At 39.1% G+C, this 11,809-nt stretch overlaps 1 protein-coding gene across 2 annotated transcripts; it reads left to right on the forward strand.

Annotated features, from left to right (window-relative positions):
- The first annotated feature begins 1,505 nt into the window (after positions 1 to 1,505).
- Positions 1,506 to 7,025, forward strand: elovl4a (ELOVL fatty acid elongase 4a). Of its 2 annotated transcripts, none has more exons than XM_063879948.1 (7): positions 1,506 to 1,741; positions 2,701 to 2,783; positions 3,256 to 3,443; positions 3,538 to 3,618; positions 4,239 to 4,410; positions 4,922 to 5,049; positions 5,174 to 7,025. In XM_063879948.1, exons 2-7 carry the CDS (start codon positions 2,717 to 2,719, stop codon positions 5,492 to 5,494), a joined length of 957 nt encoding a protein of 318 aa, XP_063736018.1. In that variant the 5' UTR covers positions 1,506 to 1,741; positions 2,701 to 2,716; the 3' UTR covers positions 5,495 to 7,025. The 2 variants fall into 2 exon arrangements, with proteins under 2 accessions (XP_063736018.1, XP_063736019.1); XM_063879949.1 differs by having other exon boundaries at positions 1,509 to 1,746.
- Positions 7,026 to 11,809: the final 4,784 nt, after the last annotated feature.

Genomic DNA, 11,809 nt, shown 5'->3' on the forward strand with positions numbered 1-11,809 from the left:
AAGGAAGGAAAGCTGGACAAACAATTAAACAACTACTATAGAACATTATATTAGGCTAATTCAATTAATGTATTCGCATATTTGGTATTGAGGTAATCCAAAAGTAACGGAAAGTAATCAGGTTACGTTACTTTAATATTATGATACTTAGATTAGGTTACTGACTACATTTTTTAACAGATAATTAGTAATTGTAACGGAATACATTTTTAAGGTAACCCTCCCAACCCTGTATATTACTGCGTTACAGCAAAAAGTAATACATTACTGTAACTCCGCTACTTTTGTAACGCGTTACACCCAACTCTGTGTATGAGACATTAAGTGGCTTTCAGAGGAGGGAGAAGTACTCAGATCTTGTACTCGAGTAAAAGTAGAAGTACCAGAGTGTAGGAATACTCTGTTACAAGTTATATAAGGCATGCATTCAAAATGGTACCCAAGAAAAATTACTCATTGTGCAAATTAGCAAATTTCGGAATAATGCATATTGATGCATTAGAGTGTTTTCAAAGCTGTTAAAGGTGCAGCTGGTTTTAATGAGTTGGAATACTGCATGGTAGATTGTGAATGTACTCCAGGTGTAACTAAAGTCTTTTTTAAGAGTTGATTATATTTCACATCATTAATCAAAATCTGTAAAGTAACTAAAGGTACAAAATAGATGTAGTGGAGTAAAAGTACACGATTTACATCTGAATTGTAGTGAAGTAAAAGTACAAAGTTGCATAACATAGAAAATACTCAAGTAAAATACAAGTACCTCAAAATTGTACTAAATGTAGCCTTACTTCCGGACTCTGGCTTTTAGGTAACCAATGTGCTTTTGCACATAAATGAATCAATTCAGTTCTTGTCTATCAGTTGACTCATCACTTTTTGTTTTATTTTGAAGGCAAAACCAACTCTGTCTTTCTCTCTGGTTGTGTCTCAGTGACTTGACGATGCTGCTTGAGCCCTGCTGTGCTGCTGCATCCGCCTCCATTTGTGCGCATGCGCTTCAGCATCTTCTTTCCATCATCCCGGTCAAGTGGCACAACGGAGCTGCATCAAGCTAGACAGGGACAGCATGAAGAGGGCAGGAAATAGAGTGACATAGCTTTCAAATAAAACAGTCTGGTTTTGAGTTTGAACATGTAATCACTAGAGTTTAACCTCAAACTATAGCCGTAGGCCTAAAGTAATTTGGGGATAACATAATCATTTATTAAATTGTTATCAATCGAGTTTGAGCCATTCAGGTTTCAACTCTTAGGATTTCATTCTCAAGGCAGCGTGTGTTTAAGTTATAAATGCTATTAATAGTTCCATAAGATTATTATTTGTATTGTTGTTTTCAAGTATTGTTATTTTTGTTATTCTTAGAGCCATGAAACTTTTGACTAAATATGTAGCCTATACATTTTTTTCACGTTTTCCACTATCAAAACCTGTATTGATGCGTTTTATTTTGAAAGTTGGATCGGAAGTGTAAGGTGCATTCTCATTCTCTTGTCGCTGGCATTGTCGGGGTTCAGAGGAGGGATCCAGTCAGGCAAAGGCGCAGTGGTGGCTAGTGTAGTCCCTTAAAAATTCATGCCATCGCCGTTTATGCCACGGCCCGTTTATTCCACACTGGATACGGAACACTTTATCATATTATAGAGAACAAGCTCATTCGATCCCATGCTGGAATAACGTACACTGCATGACCTTGCATTGAATGTCATTATAGACGGATTTTTTTTAAAGCACCGACACGGTAAGGTAATAAGCATTTTCATTCGAGTAACAGGCGAGATCAATGTCGATATTTTAGGATAGTATATTGCCTTTGTGCAGTCGTTACAATTGAGATCATACTATCTCGTATGAGCAGGAATTCAGTTATTTTACAGATGCGAGACGGAAAGAGCTTTTGGACAAATTATATTGATGATAGGACTGCTCAGTCAGCCTGGTTGAAGGCCGTACTGCATACTGCAGAATTCAAATACTCGCCACTCCAATCGTTAATAATCCGAGTATTAATCTATCATCTAAACCCGTCAGGAACACACAAAATGCTGTTAAATGTTTATTTCTAACAGTGGTGTATGGTTTATTCTTGCATTTTATGCCGACAGAGCGTGCAGGACTGATGCTGCGGCAGCGCTTGATCCGCTCCAGGCGCGAGAGTGAGAGGGGGTGGGAGAGAGATGGAGAGGGGGCGTCATCTTTTTAGGGATCATTCAATCACACTGAGTCTGCCTGTGCTCCCTGCTACTTATCAGCATATGTGCCAGTATGGCAGATGACCCATTTCAATGTAAAAGTGGGGCACGAGGCTCTCCCCTCCCCTCCTCATTATAAGTGAACACCAGGTTGGCTAGTGGTCGTGCACGCCAAAAATCTGCTGACACATGCGCTCTGCCGGCCGGGGCTCCCAGCCTTTGTGTGCAACGAAGCCTATAGCATAGATCTATCGTGGCTCATGGGGCCAAGGGCTCCTATAGGTTTACACTGGACTTCTGTTGACCTGGGATGGTTTCTTTTTGAGGCTCCATACATGTTATAGTTTAATCTTTTTTATTTATTGCAGCATTATGATGTTCAAGTTAACAAATAAGCATGTTTGGTGTGATATTGTTGATTTAGCAAAAGATGATACCACAATTAATCTGATGTACTTAATGCTGAGATTCCAGATGCTTTCATTAACACACCTCTCTTTAATTTCAGGTCATCGGCTGCAGCCATGGAGATTGTCACACATTTCATAAATGACACCATAGAGTTCTACAAATGGACTCTAACTATTGCAGGTAATTATTATATTATAATTTTTGTTTTTGAGAGAAATTGTGTTTTGCATATGACATGTTCTTGTGTTTGCACTTTTATATACGTTTCGGTATGTTTTTCCTACATTGAGAGTAAATGGGTGGTACTTCAGTGGGAACTTGCAAAACAATCAAGAGTCAAAGTTGCTCTAGTTTATAACTGAACTAGAATATAAAATAATGCACTAAATGTATGTAAAGACATTGTTTCTTTCACCTCAGAATAGAAAATCACACTTATATAATATCTTAAAAGTACAGTAGCACATGCAAATAGTGTGTCTACATCAAACTGACCTCCAGACAGGTGACCTCAGGACTTAATCTGACCTCTGTGCGCCTATTGTGGGGGACCTGCACTCTTAAAATAAACTGACACTGGACCCACGCTGTATCAGTGTAATGCGAACGATAAGGAAAGTTATGTAATGCTATGAGAACATCTTTCCTGCAGACAAGAGAGTGGAGAAATGGCCACTGATGGACAACCCCCTGCCCACGTTGGCCATCAGCACCTCCTACCTGCTATTCCTCTGGCTGGGGCCCAAATACATGAAGAACAGAGAGCCTTTCCAGCTCCGCAAAACACTCATTGTCTACAATTTCAGCATGGTCTTTCTCAATTTCTTCATCTTTAAAGAGGTAAGTTGCTATCACCTACATTCTGCCTTCTATTTAACAGCATTTATATCTTGTCCACGAGGCTTGAGTGGAGATGTTCTGTTTGTGTTTTTAGCTTTTTATGGCAGCGCGTTCGGCGAGCTACAGTTACATTTGTCAACGAGTGGACTATTCAGAGGACCCCAATGAAGTCAGGGTGAGTGTTTGGCGTGGACACACACACACACACACACACACATACACACACACACACACACACACACACACACACACACACACACACACACACACACACACACACACACACACACAAACTTGTGTTAAATAAAAATGTTTACCTCAATGGATTACCCAGTACCTGCCGTTTTATGTAACCTACTATCTTGTTGTTCATGTGTGTGCAGTAATTAGTTTCCATAAGTAATAAGACACTGCTGCTAAATTACTACCGGTTCCATGCTTCCCAGATTAATTTAACTTCACCATAGTGCTCTAGTGTACACCGTACTTACAAAACAGCTTCTGCCAAGTAGAACCTGCTTCTGTTATCAGAAAAAGAACGAGCTGGAAAAAGGATCATGGAAGGTGTTCAGTTTCACCTTCCTTCCCTCTGCTCCATGACGTAGTAACACGTCTGCCATGGTCTCAGGTGACATCCAGGCAAATTCAGCTGTGTCAAATTGATTGTACAACAAGTTAAAGGTGAATAAGTCTTGTTTATATTTTAACTGTCTGTGTTTCTCCTGTGTCTTTTTCTTCCTCCACCTGTGTCTGTCGTCTCCCATCAACCTGTTTCTTATACTGTGTGTGAGACAGGTGGCAGGGGCTCTGTGGTGGTATTTCATCTCTAAGGGCATTGAGTATCTGGACACAGTGTTTTTCATCCTGAGGAAGAAATTCAACCAGGTTACTTTCCTGCACGTTTACCACCACTGCACCATGTTCACACTCTGGTGGATCGGCATCAAATGGGTGGCAGGAGGACAGTGTGAGTAGCTCATGCTGTAATGGAGTTCTACATCATCTTAACTCTCAAGTAATACCATATGTGTTTTACCAAACAATTAAAAGTATGGTCTTTACTTACTCCCCCTTTTCCCTTTAGTTTTAGTTAAAATGAAAAAAAAATTGTTGGAGAGACAAAGGTGCTTGATCACATTTTTGGGTGGTCCTGATCCTGAATTCATTTTATTTTGAGCATTTTGTGGTAGGTTGGAAGAGGGGCCTTTACATGTCTTTGTTCAGAAGCAATGTGTCACAATACATGCTGAGAATATGACAAATACATGATACTTGTTAATCTCTGTGTGTTGATGAAACTGGAAAATTAATCAGTAATGCTGTCAAGTATTCAGTTTGTCGTTATGATAAAGTAAAGCTAATTTCAACCTTAAATGGCTAAAAGTACAATGAAAGGCTTATAGAAACAACATGTGTGTAACAAACTGTATTATAATAGCAACCAAATTAGCATAAACATCGATGTTTTCATTTTGCAGCGTTCTTTGGAGCACACATGAATGCAGCAATCCACGTATTGATGTACCTGTATTATGGCCTGGCCTCCTGTGGACCTAAAATCCAAAAGTATCTATGGTGGAAGAAGTACTTGACCATCGTCCAGATGGTAAGATATTACCTCAACATGTGGCTTTAACTAAAATAGGAAATATGTTCTTTTAACAGATCTGGGAAGGTAATTACCTCTACAACAAATCTCAGCAAAATCTTTGTTTCTCTTTATACATCAGGTCCAGTTCCATGTCACCATCGGCCACACAGCCCTGTCCCTCTATGTCAACTGCGACTTCCCCCACTGGATGCATTACTCCCTCATCTGCTACGCCGTCACCTTCATTGTCCTCTTCGGCAATTTCTACTACCAGACCTACCGGCGCCAGCTGCCCAGGCGCGACGCCTCCTCCTCCAAAGCAGGAAAGGCCCTCTCTAACGGGAGCGTCAACGGGCTCAGCAAGGCTGCCAACGGAGCCGTGGTGTTGGGGAGCAAAGAGGAGAAGCCCCAGGAAAATTCTGGGAGGAGAAAGAGGAAAGGAAGAGCTAAAAGAGATTAGAGGGAGAGGAGCAAGAGAGGTGGAGGTGAGGTAGGGCCTTGCTATGGGTTCTCAGTTGATTGTGCTAAAACATGAGAGACTTAATGTGAGGAAGATTTAGACCGATGGATGCGTTACGATGTGTTTATTTAAGCCATGATCTAAGTTGTTGTAGATAAAATATGAGACATGCTTGTGTTGAAAGAGGATCGTTCTGTTAGTAAGAGGTGTCAAAGGTCATGCCCAAGGTTATAACAAATAACGCAAAATACAGTAGTGTAAGGTAGGGGATAGATCTTAGTATTCCCCCTCTTTATTGTGGTGCCAAGTACTGTAGATCTGGTTCAAAAAGTGACTTTCAGCGACTAAAAACTGAGCCTGGAGAGGAAACACAGTTTACCAGGCCCGCTAGGCATGCTGGGAAAGCTACATCAAATGCATCTGAGCTGCTTGAAAAATCATTGTTATTGTTACTGCTGTATTGAGACAGGAATACGCATCATAACATATGCACCAACTTATATTTAAGCGTATCATTTTAATGTGTTTCACCTTTACATATTTAAAACTGTTGATAATGTACAGTTTCATGTCCTTTATGTCCTCATCTTATTCAAGTTGTTGTTAATGTTACGTGAGAGAGTCTTAAGTTTGCAGTTTACTGAAAACACAATATTTATCTTATTTATTTCACGTTATGGACTCCATCAATCAGTTTTGAGCTGTCACCCATTGGCGCAATGTTACAGAGGAAAAATAAATCCATAACCAGAGGTAATATGTACAATAGAAATGACGGTCTATTTCTGTACACAAGCATAGCAGGTTTTATATATCCCTATTGGGTCATGAAATGAAATGCATATTATCCAGATAAATTATGGATCTGATGATTATCTCAGTGTTGCCTCATTCTGACAGAAAGGTTGGTGGAGTTTTGTCTTTGCAGATGTTTTCTTGTCTTTTTATAATATATCTGATGTTGTTGTTTGTCTTACATGCCGGTGAATATGTTGTGTGCCGAACAGAGAAGGCAAGCTCTCATCAAGCTAACTAAAAGCCTATCTTGAGCGCCATTTTCTTCCAATATCACAACCAATATCTCTTTGTGGTTATACTTTCAGGCTTACGAAGACATTTTGATTCAGCAAGATAAAAGTTTGGATTTACAAACAAAGTGAGCTGGTTAACCTCTACAGTGACTTTGTACGTTAGACTATGAAGAATAACTTTTCTCTGCCTGTACAGAGTATAAATCACCATGTATCTCCAAATCAGCTTCATGTCATCCATTAACAAATGCATTTGAATGTTATTGATTGTTTTTTTATTGATTTATTTTGATGTAAATAACAATTTTCATGTTACTGAGAGTGCTTGTCTGTGTATTTGTGTTCTCTTTGTGTTGCACATATTACATTGTGATATTTTGTACACTGCGCATTTGGGGATGTCCCCAGCCTGTAAGCTTGGACGTTTATATGTCCACATTGCTTCTGTGGGTTTTTTTTTTTAAAGTATCATAACTCTCTTCAAATTCAATTAAACTGAATGCCTGTACAAATGGCTGACTTCCTTTTGCCACTTCATTTAACATTTGAAGGGTTTTTACAGACATTATATTATATTCTTTGTGTTTCCACAAACTATGTTTTGACTTAGAAGAGATAAGCAGAGTCGATTTCCAACACTAGAGGGGGCCATGGTTACAGGAAATTACTTTCACAGATACAGTGTGCTCAATATGTTCCCCAGTTATCAAAAATCCACTGTAATTATGGAAAATACTTCTCCTCAAGATGAAGAACTTTGTCATATTTCGTAACACCAGGAGAACCACATAATATCTCAAAAGTTTTAATGGACAGCATGAATTATGAACTTTAAATCATGGTTATCAGTTTGGTATCGCCTTGGAGTTTTACCAAAACTCTGACCATGTTTGGAATTAAGCTAAGTATATTAAAATGTACTAAGGTACATTTTCAACGTATAATTGACCTCACATAGTGCACACTTTACCTCAGTATCATTTTTCTGATACTTTATACAATAAGATTATCATATACATCCAGTGTATTTAAAGTGTTAAAGAGTTACAATGTGCTTTACTTTGACCAACTTCAACAATACAACACTGCTGTTATGTTAAGGCATCAGCAATAATAATGCGATTGGATACATTTGGCTAAGAATACTAGTCTATTACTTTGGTAACATTTTGAATGCAGGACTTGTAGTGTAGTATTTTATCATTGTGGTATTTCTCTTTTACGAATAACTTTTCCTTCCACTATTGAAGCCAAAACACACACATTGCGTACGATTTGTACAATTGTTGTCACTGGCTTTCCCAAACTTTAGTCTTTGCAATCAATGTATTGAAGAGGTGTAATGCTCTCAAAACGAGTGCAGTAGTCTTGAATGCATCTAAAGGCCTGACTCCTCCCCTGACCACTCCCCTCACTAGGGCTGCTTGCAAAAGGCACCTGTTGGCCTTTGCTTTGGCCCTGTCTGTCAGGGTAGGTGGTACAGGTAGCCTGTCTATTTTAACACATGGATAATTTGGTAATTCTCTGTCATATTGTAAATGCTCACTGGTTCTGCTTCCCTTTGTCCTGCACACTGGTAGTTTGTTTAATCCTCATACCATTGTTGAGTAGCCTACGGCTCAGACGTTTACAATAGTTTGTATGCAGCATGGTGAGCCCCTTTTAACCACCATTTTACCTTTTTGTAGGTTCACCTGCTGCTGGTTTTTGCTTTTGTTTTGCCTTGTTTTGTTTTGCATTTGGCTTAACTTTCGTTTTTGCTTTGCTCATTTTTGTAATCTTACTTTTTATTTAGCTTGTAGCATTTTGCCTTTGTTTTGCCTACAGCTTTGTTCTGGCCTCGGTCACCCCAGTGTTGTATTGAAGAGCACTAGGGGGCACAAGTGAGTTACCTGTTTGCTGTGTGTGGTTTGCTGTGACTGCACCCGGTGAGTATATGGTTGCAATGTTTTACTTCCCGCAACCATATCTTTAGTTTCCTATATTTTATTTAATTCACGAATAATGTATTCATATTTTGAAATGAGTCCCACTGTGCCTTTTATTTAAAGAACCTGTGTATTGATCGCTTGTGAAATTAAGGGCTTTGGAAAAAGTAAAAACATTGCCTTGTGTCTAATTCCTGGGTTGCTAGCTTCCAGTTGGAATTGTTGGTTGTTTATCTTTTAACCATCCTTTGTATGCATAATGAAACTTGAACATATTTTGTTGTTGTATAAACAAACTAGATAACAAGTTTTTTTTCATTTTATAAGTTCCCCTACCCTCTGCCCATATGGGCCATATCCTTAAAGTCTGAAGCAGTATATGTATGCTTCCAATATAGTGTGGGGTTGTGACTGTCGTATCTTAAATCAAAATAAAACCGCTCGATCCCTGGAAACCATTTTGGTAGGCAAAAGATTAAACCCCTTTACATTTCATTTATAAAACAGCTCATCCCACCCCTGAAGTTTAGACAAAGGTTTCCATGGTAACTGTACACAGCAGCTGTCTGACACCTCCTACCCCCTCATCCTCCCAAATACACCCCACCCCCTCTTCCTTCTCCTTGAATCAGCTGTGCTGTGTGTGTGTGTGTGTGTGTGTGTGTGTGTGTGTGTGTGTGTGTGTGTGTGTGTGTGTGTGTGTGTGTGTGTGTGTGTGTGTGTGTGTGTGTGTGTGTGTGTGTGTGTGTGTGTGTGGAGATTAAGAAAGTGTGTGTGTGAGAGAGAGAGAGAGAGAGAGAGAGAGAGGAGGTTTCATGTGTGTGTGGTGGAGAGATTGAGAAACAGTGTGTGTTTGTGTGCACCCCCCCTGCAGATTTTATGGGTGGGAGGCCTCCACCAGCAGAGGAGTATTACATGGTTGATATTTGTTGTTCTTCAAGCCACAGCTATGATTTCATAACTCGGTAACGAAAAACAACCTTACCAAATACATTTCCCTGGATGGTGGCCCCTTTATTTTTCCAACTGTATCAGCCCTTTCATCATGATTCTTCTTGATCACAAACACATCCTTAAAACATGCAAGGGATAGCTCTGTGAATGAGGATCCTGGGCCGATGTTTTATAGCTACTGATTTTTTTTGTATTGGCACTCAAATTCCTTGCATTCCTATTAAAATAGTAACCTATTACACATTTCTTTAATAATGGACAGAAAGGCAGATTTGGCCTGCATGACATCCATAGCCTTAGTTTAAGTGTGCCAGTTTTGTATTAACTCTCATTAGTGTAATCTCATTAATGTGTGGCTTTTCAATTTCACGTCAGTCAAACTAATACCTTTATTCCAACGTTGGTCTTATTAAAACAAAATGACATCACTCTTTATTCATATCCAAGAATAGAGCATGAGTATTGAACAAAGATTGTGTATACATCTACAGTATACTATAAAAAACATTTATAGGTCGGCGTGTCTGTATACGTGCAGGTTTAAGAGAAAAGTAACATTTTTCCTGCCTGTCAGAAGCTCAGTTGATATCTGGAGCACAGCAACTGAGAATCGAGACAGGTCTGTTTTTTTATGCCTCATGCACGTTTTGGACCAATAAAGCATTAGATCACAAATCCCTCCTTTTTACTTGCTAGAAAAAGGGCTGGAAGACTTATGATTCTTTAGTGCCTAATATATGGCATGTCATTATTTTAAGAATATTTCTAAAATTGATTAAGCAATAAAAAATGTATATAAGACTACTTTAAATATAATTGTTTCCCCCCATGTTTGTTATTTTGCATTAAAAGATTTTTGATTACACTTGATTAAAAAAAAAAAAAAAAAAAAGGTTATGTAGCCAATTGGAATATGACACACACAAAAAGGAAACCCAGCACTGAAACCATATCATGACACAATATTCCTGTGTGTGGCAGTGCCTGGCATCCTTGTCAACACGATTTTAGTGTGATGATCCTGGGTTAGGGTGTTGGTGAATAATATAGAGTGAGAACGAGAGACTTGTGAGTGTTAAATGAATGTGGGTGTTATTTTTAGATGGCAGTTCATCAGGGCCTCCCTCTCTCTCACATCTACCCTTCTGCTATCATAAGTGCATGGTGTGGGCTGAGGGAAAGGGAAGTGAATACAGAGAAAAAACTGTGGTATTGACAATAACTGTTGTCATTATCTTTGTAGAAAATGTCCATCTTAATAAGTTCATCTTAACTTGATTCAATCCTAATGTGTAATAACAAAGAGATAGATAATTGAGGATTATTTCCCAGTGATTTAAATAAACTGATTTCTTCTCAGTTCATGGAAGGACACCTTTTTTTTTTGTTTAACTTGAGACAAAGCAGAATAAGTGATCTTGTCTGGCACATGGGCGCCATGATGCAGACATCTGTCACTTTAATGCAAGCAAATGATTGAATAGGCCTGGGGCAGAAGGAGAGGATAGGTGGGGGAAGTGGTGAGTGTCTCAATGGAAGGGGGTGAAAATCCCCTAACATCTGTTATCCCATTCAGAGAAAATGAATCATCATTCTTGGCCAAAGCTGGTTGATTGGCCCTGCAACATAGTTTTTGGTAATTAAACTGTGATTACTACAGAAAGCAGTCTTATTTCTGAATGGATCAATACATAGTTTGTAAAAGCCTGTGACAGAAACAAATGGAGGCACAGGAGGCTAAGAGCAGTGGTTACTGAAGTCTTGACGGAAGCTAAATCCATGCAATAAACTTTCAGAGCAGAGACAATCCTATCCTCCAATTCAATCCCTGCACTTCCTGCCGACTAACCTCTTATTTTGCTCCAACGGGATGGTGCATGCAACACCAGCCTGCCCCCTTTGTTGTGTATCCTTAAAGAACCATGAGTAATCTCAACGGGGTGTGTGTACTTTATCATGACGGCACAGGGCCAAGAGTTAAAAACTCCAAATGACTGGTGAGATGGGTCTGGCCTGCAGCAGTATAATTCAATAAAGTGAAGATGCCCTGAGTGTATGAGGAGCCCAAGTGAGCTGGGCCTCTTAACAGAAAGAATAAATGGTCCTCAGCAAACATTTCTATTGTAAAACCTCACACATGATTTGACATGTTTGCAAACCAAATCCACTGTACATTTATATCCCCTAATACAACTTTCTCTGGAAGAAATGAATGCAGCATTTTAAATAAAATGTAATATTCATCCCTTAACATCATCACCCTTCTCCAAACAGCATTGAACACTGATTTCTGGGCTTTTGCGTGAACACAATTTGCAACAGCTTCATTTGCGGTCTAAAAAAAGACCAAAAAAAAGATGATACTTTTGAGAAATGGGTGAAGATAAACAATACAAAAACAA

This window comes from Eleginops maclovinus, chromosome 3, assembly GCF_036324505.1.
Source record: "Eleginops maclovinus isolate JMC-PN-2008 ecotype Puerto Natales chromosome 3, JC_Emac_rtc_rv5, whole genome shotgun sequence".
Classification (NCBI taxonomy): Eukaryota; Metazoa; Chordata; class Actinopteri; order Perciformes; family Eleginopidae; genus Eleginops; species Eleginops maclovinus.